Genomic DNA, 23,983 nt, shown 5'->3' with positions numbered 1-23,983 from the left:
GTGATGGCTCTGAGTAACTGATTCTGAAACAATTCCATTTCCTGGCACTGACAAGTCAATGTTATGGCCTTTTTCTCATTCTATTTCAGTTCCTATTCTTTCATCACCCTGGCCAATACACAATGAAGGACAAAATCCTTTTACTTCTACACCTCGAAGTTCTCCACCTTTTATAATTCTGGGAAGCAGGCCACTAATAATGTATAATCTTACCCTGGAATGATTCCCTACTAGTTTCTCTTTTTTGCCCTTTAAAATAGAATGGCATAACCAAATCCCTAAAATCCTCTAACACCAAATCACCACCCAAAGGCTATAAACTTCTCCAACCACAAATTCCTGGTTAGTACATCCACCTGGGCAGCTTTCCCATGTGTTAATTGACATACTCACATCTCCTTCACAGGAAAAAAGTCTACTTTGCAAGGGAAGAGACCCCACTAGGGGGATGGGAGCAAGGTAGGGACTGGCTAACAGGGTGGCAATCCATCTCTTACTGACCAGAACAACCCAAAGGCTCTACTCTGTCCCAGCTTCTTTCTCTGGAAAGGTAACATGATATAGTGGCCTTGGAGTGAGAAAACCTGGCTTTCAACCCAGCTCCTCCATCTATTTGTGAAAAGTCATCTCACCAATCTGACTCTGTATTTCCACATAACATGGAAGAAAAATGACCTTTATGGGTTGCTGGGAGGATGAAATAACGTAAATTTAAGTAAAGTTCTTGATACACAGTAGGTTAGTTTCTGTTCCTTTCTTTATAATCAAGGATTTTAAGCCTCTGTTGTCATTTATTTCCAGAATAAGAACATAGACCACACCCTTCAACAATATGCACAGGCACTTTCTTCCAGACTGAAGCAAATGGCATGAAAGCCTGGATATTCTGTCAAAGAAGGAGCACTCTGAATGGATTTTGGCACCAACCTGCTGGTCGCTTGGTTAGATTGAGACAGTCTGCGTGGTAAACTTTTGGGCAGCCAGGCTTCTTACAGGAGACAAGCTGGCCAGCATCCCCGCAGCTAAAACATTCATCCTCTCGTTCCTTAGTGATTTCACCCTGGGTCCTGCGCTTCCCCTGTTGCTTCTTCTTGAATTTCTTTGACTTTTCTTCCGTGGCAATCGGTTGATTCTAGAGGTCAGATATTGAGCAGTCAGCATTCTGTCAATATATTAGTACTAATCTTAACCAGGTTAACTCTCCTCTCTGAGCCTCAGTCTCTTCTCTCGGAAAAGACAGTCCACATAGACTGTCATGAAGATAAAATGTAGGAAAGGCACCTGACACATCATAGATACCCAATAAATGTAAATGGCAGCACTGATTACCACTTTTGTATCAATTAACTACTCCTGCCACATGAGCGAAACAGAAAAGTCCTTAAGTGTTTTTGCTGACAACAAAACTGGTGTTAAATGTCACCCTTTCATAAGTTTTAGTTTTATGTTTGTCCAATTTCAAAGTTAAAGAAGACTACTCTGTGTGCACACACATTTCTTGTTTATTTAACAAACTTTCACTGAACACTTTCTACGCGCCATGTGTTAGGAAGACACAAAAGATTCATGGTCCTTGTCCTCAAAAAGACTATGTGTCTTTAAATCAAATGAGGTAAATATCTACCACTCCCAAGACAGATCCTGGTGGAGCCAGCAGGCCTCATCTGTGTTCATGCAGGCTACACTTGGTCACCAAACCCTGTGGCTTTCATCAGAATATTCATTTTAGCTTAGAAACATACAGGACCAATCTACAAGGCTTAATAAAGGTCCTTCCCATTCTAACAGGCCAGTGTTTATCAACAACCCACAGTGCTCTCCCATTTCTAAACTTCTTTCCCAGCATTTCTTTCCTGCTGATTCATGTGAGACCACAAAGATGCAGAAACTGACATCCCCAGTGCACCTAACATCGTTAACTATGGGTTAAACTCAATTACTATTTTGATTTATAGGAAATAACTGACTTCTTAAGGAACAAGACCATTAAACCAACCAACCAACCAACCAACCAACCAAAAAGCAAAACAAAACCCCATATAATATAGAGATGATCTTCCTTATTTAACAAGATAAAAGAATAATTAGTGGATGTTCTTCGTTTTCACATGTTATTGCTCAAATAATTTTTCTTTTTCTTTTTTTTTTTTTTGAGACGGAGTCTCACTCTGTTGCCCGGGCTAGAGTGAGTGCCGTGGCGTCAGTCTAGCTCACAGTAACCTCAGACTCCTGGGCTTAAGCAATCCTACTGCCTTAGCCTCCCGTCAAATAATTTTTCTTATTGGTTTCTTCTACGATAATCTGCATTTTTCAGTTCTTAATGTTGAGCTTCATAATCAAATAAAACATCAAGGGAAATAGCCAGTTGGAATCACTGTGTAGTCTACTTTGCATAAAAATTAAACTTCAATTTTCACTGTGCCGTTACTTATGAGAGAGAAAACTTGAAGCATCCAGATGTTCATCTATTATGTCCATCCATTGTATAAAAATTAAAGTCACTAAAAATCATGGTTAAGATAATTATGTAACAGCAAGGAAATATTTTTATAATATTTAAGAAAAGCAGGATACAGACTTATAAACAATTAATAGAATTATAGAATTACAATTCAGTTAAAATGCACACAAGAAAAGGAAGTAAGATGCAACATTTATACTTTGTTACAATGTTGAGATTAAGAGTCCTACTTTCTCATCTGTGGTATTTTACTACATTTAGAATCTTAAATTCAATTATAGATTCTTTGGTATTTTTAGAAAGAGAAACAGTGAGAGACAGACATGCATAGATATACCAAGAATCTAAGTAGCTTATTAGGAGATAGGAATGAAATAAGGTGAGACCAACAATGAGGTGGGAGGTAACCAAAGAAGTTTCTATTTTACAGCTTTCATAGCTAGAAAGTATTACCAATTAAAGTCAGATTGCTTAAAACAGTCCAACAATACCCAAAGACCCTCTCTGGTGTAACTGAATTGATACTAGATTGCTTAGTAAATTGCCAGTGGCCCCATCGATACCTATTCAATGTGATTATTTCAAAGACATATCTTCTTACAAGGAAGACTGAGCCCTAACACCGTCAGAGATGGAGGACTGCACCACTATTCCCAATGCAAAGGGCTGGAATGGTGGTACCTTTGGCCTAACACCCAAGAAGCCACTGCAGTTCGGGGCTCCACATTTGCAAACGGTCTTTCCATTCCCAAGACATTCGAGGTTGTAGTTGAAGGTAAGTTCAGTGCCTGCATAAGAGACCATAAATAAAAATATTAGTATCTATGGTTTTAATTACATTATTTCTGTATTAATTACAAAAGATACCAAGCTCCCACAGATTAATTTTAAAAAGGGAATTTTAAAAAACGATTTAACTTATCCCACCACTATATTAACAAATTCTAATCCTATAACATTATTAAACTGCTAATACAACTTAATAACAAAAAACTGAAATGGCTTAACAAGTAATATTTAAGATAATTTTTACTATAGAGGTGTTGATTTTACCTCAAGTTGTTTTTCATTTGTTTTCTAACTACTCAGATTCAAAATATATTAATTCATTACCAAAAACAAACAAAAACTAACTTACTCTGTATCAATGTGCCAGGCACTGGAAATGCAAGTATGAAGAAAACCTGTTAGGTCTGTGCTGCCCAGGTGAACACACCTTACCTGGCAGCACTCAGGAGAAAGGCAGAGTAATAAGAGAAAGATCTAGACCAGAAACTGGCCGTACATCCCAGTTATGCCACAGCTTAGCTGGGGGAATCAGAACCATGAGTAGCTTTTTTTTTTTTAAACACACGTATATACACAAACACAAATTTTTATCTTAAGAGTCTCATGCTCTACCGACTGAGCTAGCCGGGCAGCTACAAATTTTTATCTTAGAACAATTTAGAAATAAGTGTGTAAAATTTTTCCTGAATTGGACACAAACAAGTACAAAAAATGAAACTATGGGTTGGGTGCGGTGATTCATGCCTGTAATCCCAGCACTTTGGGAGGCCAAGGTAGTATGATTGCTTGAGGCCAGGGGTTCGAGACCAGCCTGGAGTAGCCCATTTTTTAAATAGAGAAATAACAATCTCACAAGTTTATTGAAAGAATTATATAGCAGTAATTTGCAAAAAAGAGGCATACAGATTAAGATACAGATTATCCCCTTTCTGTCAAAGGTCCATCAAAACTGTGTGAGCAAATAAAACACAAACATTCAAACTTTAGGCATATAACTCTCAACCTGTTAGGGAAGGCCTAACAGATACAGGAATTTTATGTAAATATACAAAGAGGTTGCCTCTGGGTGGGAGTAACTGGCTTACAGCTAACATATGAAGTGATGAGCATTCATATTCAAAACTGCCAAGTCTAGGCCAGGTGTGGTGGCTCGAGCACAGAAGTGCAACTACGGGCTAGGGCCAGGCTCGGTGGCTCCCACCTGTCATCCCAGCACTTTGGGAGGCCAGTGCAGGAGGATGGCTCAAGGCCAGGAGTTTGAAGCTCTATCTCGTAAACACACACACACACACACACACACACAACCAAAAATTCATCCTGAGAGGCAGGCTGCAACAAAACAAAACAAAACAAAGAAAAAACAACATTGTCAAGTCTTAGGAAGATTTCCCATTGCAGACTGACATACCTTTTATAAGTGGGACTAACATAGTTTTTCATCTAATGCTGGAAATAGATCACTATTTCTTTATTCAGTTGAGCAAAATATAAAGCAGCTGCCTTATATTTAGAGGTCACGTTGTAGGAAAAGTAGAACCACTCATAGCCAGGTGAGAGGTTCACACTGTAAGGAGCTTGCAGGAACTCAGACTGACGGAGGTAACGGCAGGGGCATATCTCCCATCTTACACCTGCCGTCAATTTACTGGATTAAATGTTGGGTGATTTTATTAACAGTATTCTTATCAAAAAAATTTATGAGTATGTAACTGAACTCTTATAGATCTGATGTGCCTGTAAGGCAACTCCACCATATACACAAATGTAAGATTGCAGGATACTTGGCATAACTTGCTACTCACAGAACATATACACTATGTAAATCACACAAGGAGCTAAACTAAATCAGAAGGTATCAGCACTCATAAAGGAAACACTGATACCATTCTAGAAAAGTTAAACATGCAATAATCTTTGATGGATCTGCAGTTATTGAAAGATCAAAGAACATCAGAAAAGAGGTAAACAAGAAGTGAGGATAACAAATGTGGGAGATAATGACAGGTATGTGAAGAGCCCAGGAAGTAGGATGAAAGTCCTGATTCCATCTGTCTAGGCAGTCAGCCTGATATTTATCACATACTGTCTCATTTTGCCCATCTCATCCATGCAAACTAGACGTGAGGACAGGAACAAGGTCTGTGAATTTTTACAACAAACTACTGAGCTGAGTGAACCCAGGAGAAGAGAGAAGAAAAATTTGTGGTTAGACATGGTAGGAAGCCTTCCCTGTGGAAACGGACTGAAGGGTCTGACTAGAAGTGTGGAACTGACAGAAGTTTACCTACTTTACAGCATTTTTGCAAGGATTAAATGAGACAGTATGTTTAGAATAGTATCTAGTATAAGACATATTTACTAAATTGCTCCTATTACAAAGCAGAAATCTATACATTTTAGTCTGAAGCCATGCATTCCAAAAACTTGAGACAAGTCAGAATTTTAAAAATCAGTATCAAGCAGAGTGCAGTGCATGGTAATGCTCAAGTGTTGTTTAATTATTTAATACTTTATCAGTGGTCCCCAACCTTTTGGCACCAGGGACCAATTTCATGGAAGACAGTTTTCCACGGTGGCAGGAATGATTCAAGCGCATTGCATTTATATTGTGTAGTCAAACCTCTTTGCTAATGATAATCTGTATTTGCAGCCAGCCACTCCACACCGCCTCACATCACCGCCTCAGCTCCACCTCCGATCATCAGGCATTAGATTCTCATAAGAAGCAAGCAACCTAGATCCCTCAACATGCACAGTTCACAGTAGGGTTCGAAGTCCTAAGAGAATCTAATGCTGATCTGACAGGAGGCGGAGCTTATGTAGTGATGCGACTGATGGGGAGCAGCTATAAATAACAGATAAAGAAGCTTTCCTCACTCACTCACTCACCCACTGCTCACTTCTGCTGTGCCACTCACTTCCTGCTCTGTGGCCCAGTTCCTAACACAGCATGGAGTGCTACCAGTTCCCAGCCCGGGGTTGGGGACCACAGCTTTATATGAAGCAAATTGTTTGCAAGACAGAGAAAAGAACTATTGGCTCAATTTTAAAATCTGAAAATTGTCAAAACCTTGAAAATTCTAAAAAGCCTAAAAAACTCCTGGGCAGCATATTTAAATTGTAGAGAAAAAATACATTGGGTGTGAGAGTGCTGGAAGAAGTCCCACAGATTAAATTTTAAAAATGAACACAAAAACAGGGCAAGAGCTAACCACATTGCTTTTGAATTATTGCTTGCTGAAGCTTGATTAATGCTTCCTGAGGTCAACAATGCTGACTAAGCAAGGGAGAACTTAGTTCTTCTTCCAGATTGCTCATACAGGATTTCTGCTTCAACAGTAATTGTTTAATACAAACTACCTGGGCTAGTTCCATCTCAGTTTGAGTATAGGAGAGTAATCGTCAACTGTTTTGCTCATGTCCCTGTAAAACTCATTTTGAAAAACCATATACTTTCTTACACATTTCAAAATTCACAAATTTTACACAAGTCTTGATATTTAAAAAGTCACACAATTTTGAAGGTATCAGATATGCCCACGTATATATACATAAAATAGTTATTGTTTTTTTCTAACCACTAGACCACTGGGGATTAAAAAAGTTTTATCAAAACCATGAAGCTGTAGATTAAGACCCTTTAATTTATGGAAAATATCCATCATATAACTTCACTATCAAACCACTCACCATTATCAGATTTACTTTCAATTCAAATAAACATCTTATTACTTAATTTGGTTACAACCATCTCCGCACTCTAATTCTTAGAGACACAAGCACCCAGGCGGGCCATGACAGAGCAGTACATTCTCTACTGTCTACTTCTTTGGTACCCCAGAGGTGAGGGTTTTTGTTTTTAAAAATAGCCTTGGGTCCATAACCCTTAAGATTTGAGAGGTGAAATTTTTGGTTTATATAGTGAGAGAATAGCAATTGTAGAAAGCAAGGTAAGAAAGGAGATCTGGAGAGACAGCAATTTCTAAAGCAGACCAATTATTGGGGAGTTCATATAAAAGTTAAAGTTCTGAGAATTTATTCCATTAAAACCATACATGCCCAACCCTGAAGCATTAATGTTAAGAGAAATGAGCTAGTCACAAAAGGACAAATAGTGTATGATTTCATTTGTGTGAGGTACCTACAGTAGTCAAATTCAGAGACAGGAAGAAGAATGGTGGTTGCCAGGGGCTGTAGGGAGAGGGGAGAATGAGGAGTTAGTGTTTAATGGGTGCAGAGTTTCAGCTGGGGAAGATAAAAAGAGTTCTGGAGACGAATGATGGTGATGACTGCACAACAATGTAAATGAACTTAATCTTAATGCCAGAGAACTATACACATAAAAATGGTTAAAAATATAAATTTTGTATTTATTTTAACACACATACACCCCCCTCACACAAATCCATGCCCAAGGACCACCTGCAAAGTCTTCATGTTTCCTCAGAAGCTTGGAAACTTCACATATTGGCATAGAGGACATAAGGGATTTTTAGATGATAAAACCTGAAATTTGGATCTTAGCTCCAGAATCCTTAAATGATTCTTACCTGCTTTAATGTCACTCAGGGCAAAAAGGCCAACACGGGTATCTCCATTTACAGACCACTTCTGTGTTTCACAATTGGGCTGGCAGCAATGATTCATGAATCGAGCATAGTTTCCTTTAGGACCAGCATCAATGATTCGGTCCTAGAATTCCAACAGAAGCTGCTTATCAGACTTCCTGAGACCTCTGCTATTGATTAAAATTTGACTATTCTAATAAGCTAGAATTCCTATTTGTAAAGTTTGAATCTCCCAGAGTAGTGATTCTTCGTGTGATCCCTGGATCAGCAGAACCATCACCACCTAGCTAGTTGTTAGCAATGTTAATTCTTGGGTTGTGCTTCAGATATACTAAAGCAGAAACTCTGGTGGAGTGCAGCAATCTGAGTTCAACAAGACCACCAGATAATTCAGATTTATGCTGAAGTTTGAGGACCACTGTCATAGAAACAGCAGCTTGTCCCATCCTCTAATTAGAAGTTTTCAACCAGGATGGACATTAGAAACCACCTAAGGAGATTTAAATACTGAGGCAGAGTTCCCATCCCAACCTAGAATATCTAGAGGTGTAGACATCACAAGTCATTAAGTGCACGACTTGAGAAATATTTACAAAGGCAAATACCAAGAAAGGTTCTGTGATAAAAGCTAATGGATGAAGAAAAAAGTAGAACCTAATATTCAGGTACAAATAGGAATCAAATACACAGAAAATATACACACTAGGATACTGGAATTAGAAATAAGTTCCCAAATACAATTCTAGGCATCAATGAAATGAAACTCATCAGAAAATTCCTAAAATGAGAAACATGACTCAGGTTTTTAAATTGAGTTCTACAATCAATGTATATGACTTTCTTAACACAATAATTAAATATTAAAAACTCAGTTTCTCAATCTATAAAATAAAAAGGCAAAAGAATGATTATTTACTTTTTTCGTTTCAACTTTTAATCCAATAGGAAAAGTACTAAAAGATATAATCCCGAATTTACACTGAATCATTCAAAAAGAATGCTTTAAAAAGCAGTTTTTTTTTTTGCTTTGGCCACGGATTGACCAATCTTACCTACTTGAGAACCCTGAACAGGTCATCCCCATGGATAGGGGAAAAGACCCTGCTTTGGGCAATGCATGACATGCCTACCAATGCTATGGCTGGGACAACACAAATCTCACTATCTTACAACAATGCAAACAAGTATTTTCCATTACTTACTTTGTCTAGGGTGAGCATATAGAAATTAGTGATATCGTGTTCTTGGGCATAACGGATTCGAGCTCTGCATTCTTCTTCATCTATTAGCTCACCCACATACTCATTCACAAATTCACCCTAAAACAAGAAATAGCCCCTGACTTAATGGCAAAAAGCACACTGGTATTCACATATACACTTTATTTTTTAAAAATTAATGAAAATACCAGATTCTCCAAAGCAGATTACATGCATATAATTTTACGTAATTAGCTACTTTATGATGCCTCAACTATTTGATAATGAGAACCACCTCCCCACTCCCACCAACAGAAAGATTAAGATACACTAGACACTAAAGATGGAATGGAAGAATAGTAAGTAAACTAAAGCTTCCTTATAATGCCAATATGGATGGTCAAATTCCTTGTCCAAGAGCCTGAAAGTCAGTTTCCCTAAACTGTGTTCATTTTCCCTGGAACTGCCCTGCCTACCACCCCTGCACATTTTACACAACCATTCTCCCTAACTCTACAGTCACACTGGCTTTCACACATGCTGTCTCCTTACCTGCAAGGCTTTAGTGCTCACCTTGCCTGAGCCAACAGCTATTCATTGTCCAAGTCTCAACTTAAAATATCCTCAGAGACAAGCTAGTTTCAGGTCCTTTGCTACATGCTTCCAGAGCCCTTTATGCTCATCATTGGGTGATGATTTATTCACTGTCTCTCCCTCTCTAGAATGTAAACTTACACAAACATGGACTGTGCTTCTCTTATTGATTACTGCCTCCTCAGCACAATGCCTGGCACATAGCAGATTATATAATTACTTGGCAAATGACTAAACAGACCAACCCATATTCACTGCCTTTCCTAGAAAGAAATTTCAATAAAATTTTTCAGAAAGTATAACCAGAGTAAGGCTTATTTTATTGAAATGTCAAATAAGATTTATTTTATATAAAGACTGTACAATCTCATCTATTTATTAGAAACTTGAAGATCCTGCCAAGTTTCAAGTTGAAGACATTACTGCATGTTCATTCAGTGAGGCCTAACCCTCTTCTCCTTCATTTTCCATGAATCCAGACCCCTGTTAGCCCCACTAAGAATATTTTATTAGTAGGTAATCAACACCTCTGTATCATGTGCTCACTGTCCTCTCTTAACCACTGATTCTAGAATTTCCACATAAAAGTTGGTAGAGCCAGAGCTTTTCTATGAATTTCCCTCTTTTTTCCCATTTCCCTACATAAGGAACATGATCAATACAAAAGACTTTAGAGATAAAGGAGACCATCTATTCTCAAGCCTCTAAACTGTGGAAGGAGATGGCAAGACACAATAAGGTTAATCCCTAAACTGTATTATTTTCCTCTATGTGAATTTCCTCACATTCATCAAGAAGAATTGATCATATTAAGCAACTGAAATGAAGGAAAAAAAAGCTAACAGTTTTCTCACCTTTTTAATGTCTGTTTTTGTCCGTAGACCCCAGCCCCTCTGTAATGTGCGGAAAATTTCCACCTCTGGATACTGGCGCTTGGAGAAGCACTGGTTCTGACAGCGCCCTCCAGCAGGACACACTGTGGGATGGCACTCGTAGAGCAGCATGCGATTGATGCATTCAGAGTCTATCCCACAGGGGTTCTCATCAGTAGCTTTACAATTGCAACGGGGAATTTCAGACAGGTCTGCAGTGAAGATCTGTACCCTGCCAATAGGACGATTCACCTGGAGAAGCAGCACATGGTATACAGTACATTAGACAAGTCAACACAAGATAATTCAGGCTCGGTAAAAGGCACATTTCTCTTCCCTGAAGTTGCGTGCCACGTTTTAGATGATTTTGAACTATCATGATTTAGGCAGTTTGACATATGAAAAATGAATCCCACAAAACTTTAAAAAATTCATTTAAAGAAATCTAAATTTCAAAGCTGGTAGGCCCAATGAATTGTAAATTAGGTTTGTGCTATTGCCACACAGTGGCGCCACATTAGCTGCTACATAAAAACATGCACTCCTCTTAAATGGGAAATTGTTGGCATAAAAACATCTGTGGGTAATTTGGGTTCCTATATACGAACATGTATTTTAATTATTTACTGCCATAATTTGAAATCTGTTAAAAAAACTATGGTAATGTCACTCATGCATTTATTTTGCTGAAAAATAGTGAAAATTAGGTGAAACAAAACGTGAAGGTCAAACAGCTGCTGTGATACCAAAGCCATTTATATAGTTTTTGCATATACTAACAAGAATGCTAAGGGAAAAAACAGACATGCCAATACAGAGATGGATTTGTGCATAGGAACAAGTCTCCCCTACTTGATAGTTCAGTGGAAACACTCAAACTGAGTCTTCAAAGACACAATCCACACTTAAAATTTAACTATTCAGGCCAGTCGTGGTAGCTCATCCCTATAATAAATCCCAGACCCTGGGAAGCCAAGGGAGGAGGATCACTTGAGGCCAAGAGTTTGAGACAGTGTCTCTACAAAAAAAAATTAGCCGGGCCTGGTGGCCCTTGCCCATAGACTCAGCTACTTGGGAGGCTGAGGCAGGAAGATCACTTCAGCCCAAGAGTTTAAGGTTGCTGTGAGCTATGACAATACCACTGTACTCTAGCCTGGGTGACAGGGAGAGACCCCATCTCGAAAACAAACAAACCCACCCAAATAAAAAATAAAATTGACTATTCAGCAATTCTGCAATACTTGCAAGACTGTTGAGAGAATAAATATATGTAGAGGTATAATACAGAGTCTAGAAGCCTCTTAAACATGTTAGATGTAATTGAATTCTTTCTTCCTTTTTTTTTTTTTTGAGACAGAGTCTCACTCTGTTGCCAGGGCTAGAGTGCTGTGGCGTCAGCCTAGCTCACAGCAACCTCAAACTCCTGGGCTCAAGCGATCCTCCTGCCTCAGCCTCCCAAGTAGCTGGGACTACAGGCATGCGCCACTATGCCCAGCTCATTTTTTCTATATATATTTTTAGTTAGCCAGATAATTTCTTTCTATTTTTAGTAGAGACAGGGTCTCGCTGTTGCTCAGGCTGGTCTCGAACTCCTGACCTCGAGCGATCCTCCAGCCTCGGCCTCCCAGAGTGCTAGGATTACAGGCGTTGAGCCACCACGCCCGGCCTTCTTCCTTTCTTTTAACATCCTTTATAATTGTTTCCATCATATCAAATAGCCTATATTACTAACCCTGGTCAATCTAAAAATCACTATTACTTAAAATGTTATTTCTGGTAGTCCCTCTGAACTTATTCTGGTTTGGGGGGGCTGGGATCTGCCCAATTAAAAAAATGCTGACCAGGCGAGGTGGCTCACGCTTATAATCCTAGCACTCTAAGGAGGCGAGTTGGGAGGATTGCTTGAGCTCAGGAGCTCGAGACCAGCCTCAGCAAGTAGGAGACCTCATCTCTACTAAAAATAGAAAAATCACCCATGTGTTGTGGTGCAGGCCTGCAGTCCCAACTATTCGGGAGGTTGAAGCAAGAGGATCACTTCAGCCCAAGAGTTTGAGGTTGCTGTAAGTTACGATGACACTACTGCCCTCTACCCAGGGCTACAGAGCAAGATACTGTCTCAAAAAAGAAAAATAAATAAATAATAAATAAATAAAAATAAAATTTTAAAAAGTTATTTAATTCCTCTAAATTCTCAAATGCTTTCATTTCTGGTACTTTATTGACTGCCTCCTCTTCGTTAACAATGTAATAAAATCTATACAATCTGGACATATACTGTCCTCAAACCCTTTCTCTGTAACAACTTAACCTCAGTCACACACAAGACTACAGGTCCTAAATAGAGCCTTAAAACACTGACTTCTGATCCAAGGCATTTACGTGACCAGTTCTCCACAAAGGTTCATCCTACTTCCTTTCTCTTCATAAGTATGTGTTTTAATCATTCTTTTGCAATACCTGACCATATCTGTTATTAATCCAAAAATAAATTTCTTGCCTAACACATCATAAAGCAAAATGAGGCCGGGCGTGGTGGCTCACGCCTGTAATCCTAGCACTCTGGGAGGCCGAGGTGGGAGGATCGTTTGAGCTCAGGAGTTCGAGACCAGCCTGAGCAAGAACGAGACCCCACCTCTACTAAAAATAGAAAGAAATTATATGGACAGCTAAAAATAAATATAGAAAAAAATTAGCCGGGCATGGTGGTGCATGCCTGTAGTTCCAGCTACTCGGGAGGCTGAGACAGGAGGATCCCTTGAGCTCAGGAGTTTGAGGTTGCTGTGAGCTAGGCTGACGCCATGGCACTCACTCTAGCCTGGGCAACAGAGTGAGACTCTGTCTCAAAAAAAAAAAAAAAGCAAAATGAAAACAAAAACAAACCCACATAGTTAAGTAAGAACAAAGACATAGACATGTAATTTCAAGTCAACTCTCATGCTACATCAGGGTTGACAATAAATACTTTCAGCTTTGCAGGCCACAGGTCTCTGATACAGGCAGTTCAACTCTGCCATTGTAGTAGGGAAGCAAGCTGCCATATACAATGTGCAATTCTTTCTTCCTTTTTAAAAATTTTTAAAAAGAGATTGGATCTTGCTCTGTCGCCTAAGCTGGGGTGCAGTGGCATGATCACAAATCATTGCAGCCTCAAACTCCTGAGCTCAAGCAATCATCCTGCTTCAGCCTCCGAAGAAGCTAAGACTATAGGCAAGGCACATTCCCCCATGCCCAGCTAATTTTCAAATTTTCTGTAGAGACAGGGTACCACCATGTTACCTAGGCTATGAAAGCTGAATTTCACATAATCCTCATGTGTCACAAAATACTTTTTCTTTGTTAATCGTTAAATGTAAAAACCGCCCTGAGCTCATGGGCATTATGCAAATATGCAGTAGACCATATTGGCCCACGAACCATAGTTTGCCAAGACCTGGTTCAGACCCTTTTGCTGGAAATGTTTGGGGGAAAAATAAAAGTGGAGGGAAGAAGTTAGCCACTAAATTCTGTGATGAAATCATTCACAGGAATTGCGCTCTCAATAGCTCGATATGGTTGATGTGCTTCTCTAAAATGCCTACTTTGTGGTTATCTGTCACCTAGGCCTGTGTGAACAGGATTACTTTTCTTTTTTGAGGCCTATCTACACCCTGGTGTTATATCTTAATATACAGTAACTCCATTTAGGTCTCAGGGTATCAGCAGGGGCCATTTAGACCCAATTATAGGTTTTGAAATTCTTCCTTTCAGCAGTTTTAATTATTTGTAAGGGTTGATATTTCACAACTTTTATTCCTTCTTAGAGATCTTCCAAAGATCAAAAAGAAAATTTACTTATTTAAAAAGAATAACTTACTTTGTCTTTTAAACACCATGCAAGTTGTTCATTAGACCCCTTTTATAAATCTAAGATATAATATGGAAATTTATGTTCTTACATTTCCTATATAACATTTTACTATTTATTATGCATTATTACTCATCAATGATTCACAACTACGTTGAAAAAGACTAAAATAATTTAAAAAAAAGGGAAAAATGATGGCATCATATATATATATATATATATATATATATATATATAAGCACAATGAAATAGTGAAATAAACTGTCACACTTTAGATACCATCTTTATGGTCTGCTTTTAGTATAAATACCAGACTTTGGAAACTAAAAAAAACAAATTATATTTCTAAGGACAAAAATGAAATAGGGCATTCCCATCCAAGAATGATGTAATCACAAATATTTTGCAACAAGAGTCTAGGCTACCTCATTTTGCTAATAGGGCTAACAATTTTAATGTTTTATGATGTTTGGGTATTAAAACAACTTATCAGATAAAAAGAGGTTTTAGTAAATACTAAAATGTCTAATAAATTTGTTCTTCACTGTTCCTTTATTTTTACTTCTATAAATTGTTCATATAAATGACATCAAAGCTCTCTCTTTGCCCTTCCTTTTGCTTGCCCTTCTATGACAATGGGTCTGGTCATCATCTATGGAGTATGTACCAGGCTCTGTAAACCTATATCTTGCTCTTGACCTATAATCCTGTCTCTCTCTCTCAATAAACCTCATGTTCATGCTTGCCTAAAAAAATAAATAAATAAATGACATAAAAATATTAAAAAAAAAATAAAGGGTCTACTGGACCCAGATGATAAGTGGTGATGACTATTTTACTAGGTAGATTGAGGTTATGTACACCTCCCATTAATTCTCCTGAACTTGGTAATCCTATTCATACTGCTCACATAAAAGATCTTCAGCATCAGCCATTACCAAGAAAACTTACCATATTACTCACACTAACTGAAGGCCATTTATCATTTTTCATCATGGCTCTTTGGTCCCTTCAAACCACAAGATGTTCTGTGAACAGAAATCTAATCTACTTGTATGAGAGGACTTTCTAAGGCAGTAGAAGAAAGACTGCAATACGCTAGGAATGGTGCTCTGGTACTTTTTTACTATCTTCTCTTAAGTTCAAACCTCTGCCTAAAAGCAACTGTGCTTGTGCTTCCATTCTCATCATGAACAAGGTAGGAAGAGGGTAAGCTATACAGCATCTCTCCTGCAGATTTTGTCTCACCTTGATATGTTTATAAGGTGGTGGCTTCTTATCATTCTTTCGGTCTTCTTGTAGCTGTCTTAGCTCTTTTTGGGCCTTTAACTCCTCAAACCTTGCTGCAGCTTCCTGAAGAGCTAAGAAAAAACAGAGTACAAGTCACTTAAAAATCTCTGGACTAAGTTATTTTGCTTTTATTCTACCCCCCTTCAGTTGGAGAAATTCCATGTTTTAGATCAAAATCAGCCAACATTTTATGAAAAAGAATATACCTGACACCTATGTTCAAATAGATTATAAAGTCCCAATGGTATTAATACATGGCATTAGGATAAAACATAATCCATAACTAAATGGTATTAACAGACTACCATAGCTTAGAGGAAAAAACAAAAAACAGCTAAATGGCTTGAAAAAGCCCACAGATACCATCTCCTAACAACAAAACTTCATTTGCTCAGCAAAATCACTGACTTTAAACCTAAATTTTTCTTCAGTCCCCGAGCTCATGCTTCCAGAAACATTCTACTTCCTAGGAGCCCCAGATAATGTGCTCACCCTCCTTTGGCAAAAATACAAAGTCGAAGTTTTGCTCTCTTTCTTGCCTATTCCGTAGAGAACCTGTCCTATTCTTTGCTAAGACTCATTCTGTAAATATCAACTATTAGCTCTAATGATACACAGATCTTCTTACCTATTCTACATTTAAGACTTGTACTTTAATATGCTTAAAACATTGCAATATCTGAAAAGTCCAACAAAATCCTAAGATCCTCATACTTCTCCACTTAAAACAAAATTTTAATCCATTCTTCAGCGAGGTGAAAAACTGTGAGAATTCCAATTCTTTCCTCTTTCCTCTCTGTGGCATTCCCCATGCTCTGTCAATTCTCTCACAAAAATGTCCCCTCTGTCCTATTCTCTTTTCTCTAATTCCTTGTAACAACGTAGCAGATTTTTTGTGTAACATGGAGTCCTTCCTCTAAACTGTCCTAAAATTCATTCTTCCCTCATCCTATCATTCGGCATGTCCTACCTAGTCTATCTCCTTAATGTCTATCCAGTATACAACATCCCCCGCCAACCTCCATGAACAATTCCCTTAGAGTCTGGTCATCTCTAACTAGAACTAAAACCATCTCACTGACCTTCCTGGCTATAGCTCTCACCTTTTAATGGTCCCGATAATCAAATCCAGATTGAGGTTTCTAAAACTCTGCTTTGACCATGTAACTTACTTATCTTCTTAGGCTTCCTAATATTATGCTTAAAGTACAGCAAATATTTGGAGGTACTAACTCAGCATGTTAGTGTCAACTTGTGCTTTCACACTGTGGGTTGTTTTTTTTTTTTTTTGGGAGATAGAGTCTTGCTCTGTCATCCAGGCTAGAGTATAGTGGTGTGATCATAGCTAACTGTAACCTCAAACTCCTGGGCTCTAGCAACCTTCCTGTGTCAGCCTCCCAAGTAGCTAAGAAAACAGGTGCCATGCCACCATGCCCAGCTAATTTTTCTTTTACTTTTTGTAGAGACAGGATCTTGCTATTGCTCAGGCTGGTCTTGAACTCCTGGGCTTAAGCAATCTTCCCACCTCAGCCTCCCAAAGTGCTGGAATTACAGGCATGAGCTACCACACCAGGCTTATCTTCTTGATACATTTTATTTATTATTTAAAAATATACATTTATTTTTTTTGGCCCGGTGCGGTGGCTCACGCCTGTAATCCTAGCACCCTGGGAGGCCGAGGCAGGTGGATCATTTGAACTCTGGAGTTCAAGACCAGCCTGAGCAAGAGCAAGACCCCGTCTCTACTAAAAATAGAAACAAATTAGCTGGACAGCTAAAAATATATAGAAAAAATTAGCCGGGCATGGTGGCACATGCCTGTAGTCCCAGCTACTCGGGAAGCTGAGAGGCAGTAGGGTCGCTTGAGCCCAGGAGTTTGAGGTTGCTGTGAGCTAGGCTGACGCCATGGCACTCTAGTCCAGGAAACAGAGTGAGACTCTCATTTGTTAATAAATAAATAAAAATAATTTTTTTCTTAATTCACCTTGTCTTTGTCAGGCATTCTTGCTACATTCTAAAGTACCTTCCTTTATTCATAATCAGTATAGAGGTTAAGAGTTTGGATTCCGGAGCCCAATTATCAGAGTCAGAAACATTTTTCTATTAACTTATTGGCACTGGGATCTTGGGCAAGTAATTTAACTTTTATATACCTCAGTTTCCTCATATGCAAAATTAGGATGGTATCTACCTCATACGGCTGTCATAAGGACTTAATGCAGAAAACTCTCTAATACTGAACAGGGCCTGGAAAATAAATGGTTAACTATTATTATGGTTCATTCTTCAAAGTGTCACTTAGGGCAGAAGGCATCTATGATTTTCAGACTTCAATCCCCAGCTTAGTCAAGCTTTCTCTTGCTCTGTGCCCACGGCATACACCATGAACATTTATGCCACAACATTCACTGAATGGCATTCTGACTGCTGGTATCTATGTCAATTCCCCCCTTAAAAACACGTGTTTCTATCACTTGAGCCCAGGAATTCGTGGCTGCAGTGAGCTATGATCAATCACACCACTGCACTCCAGCCTGAGCAGTAGAGCAAGATGCTATCTCCACAAAACAAAAACATATTTTCCTAGAAGGCAAAGGACAGCTCCTAGTGGAGGCAGAATCCCAGAGCTTCAGCTGGCTTAGACTTGAGATCTTATTTACACTCTCTCTTTTCTCCCAGCATCTATGGTGGCCAGCTCTGTGCAGAAATGTTGGTCACTTGGTCCCCAACCTCTGAAATTACAGAACTCAAGACCCAAGCTCCTATAATATTAGTACTGATAACATATAATATTAGTACTATGCATTACTGACTTAGTAATAGTGCTGAGAGCCCATATATCTTTGCACAAAAACTAGAGGACAAATAAGTGAGTATGCACTAAAATAACATACGGCAAACGAAGTTTTATTGACCTTATTCCCTATGGACATCACTCCCATTCCCTACGCAGGAAGTTGCACCTCCTTAGAATCTCATTTCATCTCACCCTGTAGATAAAATTTTATACAGACACTCCTGGACATTATCCCACGGTAAGTTGAAGAGCATGATGAACATGTTATCACTTTCCATCACTGTAAAATCTTAAGTTGAACCATAGTAAGCTGGAGACTAGACTGTCTGTACTTGAATGTCCAAATATATGCAAACAGCAAAAGATATGTTGCCTTTTAAAGGCCAGCTAGAGGAAGAAGGTATTAGGTCATTAAACATGAAATGTCCAATTTTGAATTAAAAGTGTTTATTATATCTCAAACAAGAAGCAATACAATTAAAGTATTCACCTAAACTATCGACACAGTTTTGCCATCTTAACCATAGCTTATTTATGCCACCAAAGAGCCTAGGGAATGAGTGGAGATGAAATCACAAAAGGCAGTTTCCACAGCTTGTTGAGAATTGGATATTTTTCCTTGCAAGAAGTGGTCCAAAACCTGGAAGAAGTGGTAGTCAGTTGGTAGATACAAAGTCTGGTGAATACAGTGGATGACAGAGAGTTTCCAAGTCCAGCCTCTGTAGCTGGCGTCAGTGGTGTGTATTCGACACGTGGCTGGAGTGTTGTCTTGCAAGAGGATTGGCCTGTCTCTATTGATCAATCTTGGCTGCTTAATTGCGAGCATCCTCATCATTTCATCCAAATGGTTGTAGTAGACATCCTTTGTAATTGACTGACCAGGTTTCATGAAGATGTAGTGGATAATACCAGCACTGAACCACCCAAAAGACACCATTAGCTTTTTATGATGAATATTCAGTTTTGGACTGTGTTTTGGCACTTCATCTTTATCCAACCATTGTGCCAAACACCTGCGATTGTAAAAACGAATCCATTTTTCAATCACACATAACAATACAGTATAGAAATGGTTTGCCTTTATGTCATGACAGCAAAGAAAGGCAAGCTTTGAGACAGTTTCTCTTCTGACGCTCGTTTAATTCATGTGGTACCCATTCTCTCCAGCTTCTTTACCTTCCCAATTTGTTTCAAATGTTCCAATATTGTTGGAATAGTGATGTCAAGCCTTGCTGCTAATTTACGCATAGGTTGAGACAGATTCGCTTCCATTACAGCTTTCAGCTCATCATTATCCAACCTGGTCTTGTGTCACCCACATGGCATATTTACACAATTAAAATCACTAGAACGGAATTTCTCAAACCATCGCCATACTGTGCCTTCATTAGCCACATCCTCCCAAACACTTCATTATTTTAGGCTGTCTGCGCTGCATTGTTTTGACCCCAAAACACGTTTGAAAATAACATGAATTTTTGACTTACCCATAGTTTCACAAAAATGGCCTTTTTTTTTTTTTAAATTTCAGCTCATTATGGGGGTACAAAAGTTCAGGTTATATATATTGCCCATGCCTCCCCCCATCCCCCCGAGTCTGAGCTTCAAGCGTGTCCATTCCCTAGACAGTGCTCATCTCACTCATCACGTAGGTATGCACCCATCCCCTCCCCCCCATCCCCCCCAGTAAGAATTTCAAGCGTGATTTAAAGATAATCCCAAGCCAAAACATGCATTTGAAAGACTGAGGATGTACCTTCACATTAAACATAAAAAAAGAAGAGTCAAAGTGAAATGTCAGAAGTATCAACTGTCAAAACTTAGCACTTAGTTGGACACTTCATACTTAACAACCTAATAACTATCACAGAGGGGATACCAGTTATGTACTCTGCAGGTTCACTTTCATTATCCCACTGAATTCTTAGAGCAAACTCTCTCCATTAAATGGCAAGAGAAAACCAAGAGTTCAAAAAGCTGATTTAGCCACCTGTTAAGTAGTAAAACTAGTCCTGCTGAGACAAGATACACCTTCCTACCCCTACACAGCTTCACTGCTAAACCAGCTTACAAAAATTTCTCTTCATATATAGTATTTATGCTGTGACTTTCACTACTTTGCTCTGTAATTTTTGGTGAATTTTATTTCTTCCCAATAAACCAAAAAAAGGGGAAAAAGAAAAAAACAAAGAAACCAAAACTAAACTCCTTGGAGCAAACATGGCTTCACTAGAGATGTGAGCCCTTGCCTAGCAAACTATATTGTTTGTTCTATAAAATAGTTCCAGAACTCCATTACTTGATGAGATAATAATAAAACAACTGATAAGGCAAAAAACCTCCCTCAAAGAAATTTCAATTAAGGAAAGGTTTGGCTCAAAAATAATGAGTTTTGTGGGTCAACTTCCCTTCAAAATACTGTACCTGCAGCCACATAACGTCCCCAGAGGACAGACCACAGCTGCTAAATGGAATATATGTGAATTTTAACACAGAACAGATACTCAGGCAACAGAGTAGTTGTTGGCCTGAGAAACAAAAAGGATAAAATTACCTTTTTTATATGTCCCATCTACTCCTTTGCCCATCTTATCCTTGCTGCTCACATCGCCTTCCATGTAAGGGAAGACTCGGGCCTGGTGAGTCCACAGATAGTCATTAGACCCAAAGAAGAGGACAGGGAACTCGCCCACATCATGTCTCATCTTATCGATGTTGGAAGGAACAGCTCGAGGATGGCAAATCTCAGCTGGCCACCACCTGGGAGAGGTAAAAAGAAGGGAAGAAACCTCTAGGAGACTGCAAGGCACAAGGAAAATAACCTACTTAAATAGATAATATGGAATAGGAATTTCTGTCTGCCCATATGAAAAGTCCATCCCAGGGCATTCTTACAACCTAACTAGAGCACAAACAAGTAGTGTGTGCTGGAAGCATGAAAACACCTGTCCACACTGCCAAACATGCATATGCTCCCTTAGACTCAATTATCCCACTTCAAAGAATCTATTAAAAGGAATTAATTGGAGATATGAAAAAGATTTATGACAATAATGTTCAATGAAGCATTTATCCTTAAGAATAAAAAACTTTAAATCAAGGGAATGATAGTGTTAGCCATGGTACACTATATAATGAAAGACAATTTGGTCTTTAAAAAGGAAACACTCAGTAATTACAATTACTCAATTACTTGGGAGTATTGAAAATTACTAGGAGTACTAAAAAATGATACCAAGAAATGAAAGAAAAAAAAAGCAAGTAAGTTAGTATAATACAACCATTTTAGGGAGACAATTTGGCATCAACTATTGGAGCTGGAAGCCCATACCGATCTATTTTACTCTGGAGAATGGCCTAGAGAAGCTCCTGTGTATGTAAACCAAGAAATGCCAACAAAATGTTAATAGTTCAAACAGGAAAATGAACAAAGGAACTACAAAACATTGTGTGATTATATAAAGGAGCATGGGAAAACAGAGAACTATGAATGAACTAAAGTACTATGCTAACTATGATGACTCTCAGGGCATAAAAGTGAATGAATAAAGTAAGTTGCAGGAAAATGTGTCAATAATATTTCCTTTATATAAAGATCTAAAACATGCAAAACAAAACATTATACACATAGTAAACCTTTACAGCAAGGCAAAGGAAAAAAAACTGAAGATTAAGTACAGTGGGTAGCTTTGGGGGTGGGGAGAGAATGGAATCGGGGCATGGAGAGTCAAAAATACCAACGTTTTTTTTTTCCTTTGGGAAGTACATACATAGGTGTTCCTTTTGTTATTCCTTAAAATCATGCATGTTATGTTCTTTGTGCATTCTATATTTAATAAAAATAATTTTAAAAAGCAAAGGTACAAAACTGGGTATAAACCATAAGGACAATTATTTTGCCGGGGGGCATATTGGCCTGTTTGCAAATAAATTTGCTGAAATGTTAACAATGTATCTTTTTTGTGAGATTATGGGTTTATTTTCATTAATAAATTTTCTACGGAGAACATGTATTATTTCTATGATTACAAATCAGAAAGTTAGGTTTTGTGGTTTATGAGGAAAAATTAATGAGGCGAGAGGGAGAGGTACCATCACTAATCAGGAAGATCATTAAATAAAAAGGTAAAAACTTTGACAGTTCCCAAGAAGCAGGATGGTGAAAAAAAATGAGTGCCATTCTGCTTCACTCTTACCTGTATCGTCCAACTTTTACCCAGACAATCTCCCTGTAGTGCGGCTTTTTGCCTGCCTTACAATCATTGCAATACCAATTTCCTTCAGGGATATCGATGTTCAGACATTCACGATGAAAAGCAGCAGGGCAAGAATCACAGCACAGAAGGCTGCCTCCTGTGGGAATAAAAAAATCTGGCACTCAGACCACAAGGCAGATAAGAACCCAGAAGAAACAGTTTTTGCTCAGCTCCTAACAATTATTTATCTCCCAGCAAAGGGCTTAGTAATTTAGTTATTCAGAAAGACTTTTCTGCAAGAGTATTCCCTCTCTAATGTTCCTGAAACTCCCACCCCAATCCCAAGGATTGTTAGATTCACAGTTAATAAACGAGATCTTACTAGCAAAATTATGTTAAGGCAATGAGATCAGAAGCAAAACTATAAAATTCATGTATGTATACATCCACACACATATATACATTTTCATTTCCTTCACTAGAAGACAACATACTAATCAAAAAAAATATTGACACACAATGAGCACGGTATAAAGAGGACAAGCTTTAACTGATGTTAGATTCAGGTTGGAATTCCAGCTCTAAGACACTATGACCTTGAAGAATTCACTTTCCTTGTTGAATTCACTTTCTGTGTATAATTTCCTCAATAGTGAGGTGTTTTCTATAATGAAAGGCACTTGTCTATGTATGTGATTCTACACCCTAAGCAAAGTGTTTGGCACCCTTGTAACACCTATGGGCCTTATCCAGAATACTATCTATAAATGAATAAACTTCATATATAAGATAAAAAGGACACTGACCATATTAAAATACAATTAACAAAATGTTGGAGCAAAACAAGAGATATAGATATACATATTTCCTTGTAATGCATAAATAACAAGATCTGGTAGTAGTAATGACTATAAATGATATTTCAAGATATAAATGATATCTGCAACAACTGTATTATCTGTGACTTTTATCTGGTTTGTTACCAAAATTTCACTGTAAGTTCTCTCCTCCTTATCCAAATTCTGAGACACTGGGTTAATTATGTATCACAGTGACAATGAATTTCCACTTCTTAAAAGATTTTGTACTCAAAGCGACTATAATTTATATAACTGATTCTGAAACCCTCATTGTTACACATATTAGATAAGGTATTTCAGGGAAGAAAGATTCATATTTAAGGAATACAACATAAGCCCTGTCTTCTGCCAGAAATGAGCATGCTTCAAACATGCTAAATTCAAACATGTAAGTCCAAGTTTTATCCTGAAGAGAAAGTGAGGATTAAAGAAAGACTTAGCAAAGTATATATCTGAGTTCATCTTGTTCTCACCTTGCTTCTTTTAGTTCTTAAAATCCTACTAAAAACATAC

At 38.2% G+C, this 23,983-nt stretch overlaps 1 protein-coding gene across 12 annotated transcripts in view; it reads right to left on the bottom strand.

Moving 5' to 3' along the window:
- Positions 1-23,983, bottom strand: part of NSD1 (nuclear receptor binding SET domain protein 1) — a 159,719-nt gene that overhangs the window by 4,203 nt on the left and 131,533 nt on the right. For 11 of the 12 annotated variants that reach the window (XM_069476169.1, XM_069476173.1, XM_069476180.1 and 8 more), the window contains 8 exons: positions 22,611-22,767; positions 20,969-21,174; positions 15,576-15,688; positions 10,466-10,735; positions 9,021-9,137; positions 7,801-7,942; positions 3,143-3,249; positions 928-1,132 (listed from right to left, as the gene is read on the bottom strand). In XM_069476169.1, coding sequence (XP_069332270.1) covers positions 928-1,132; positions 3,143-3,249; positions 7,801-7,942; positions 9,021-9,137; positions 10,466-10,735; positions 15,576-15,688; positions 20,969-21,174; positions 22,611-22,767 — 1,317 coding nt within the window. The remainder of the gene's footprint in view (positions 1-927; positions 1,133-3,142; positions 3,250-7,800; positions 7,943-9,020; positions 9,138-10,465; positions 10,736-15,575; positions 15,689-20,968; positions 21,175-22,610; positions 22,768-23,983) is intronic. The other variant, XM_069476179.1, reaches the window with a different exon arrangement.

This window comes from Eulemur rufifrons, chromosome 7, assembly GCF_041146395.1.
Source record: "Eulemur rufifrons isolate Redbay chromosome 7, OSU_ERuf_1, whole genome shotgun sequence".
In the NCBI taxonomy this organism is placed as follows: Eukaryota; Metazoa; Chordata; class Mammalia; order Primates; family Lemuridae; genus Eulemur; species Eulemur rufifrons.
Note: the sequence above shows the minus strand (reverse complement) of the source record. Positions and strands in the feature narration are given on the sequence as shown.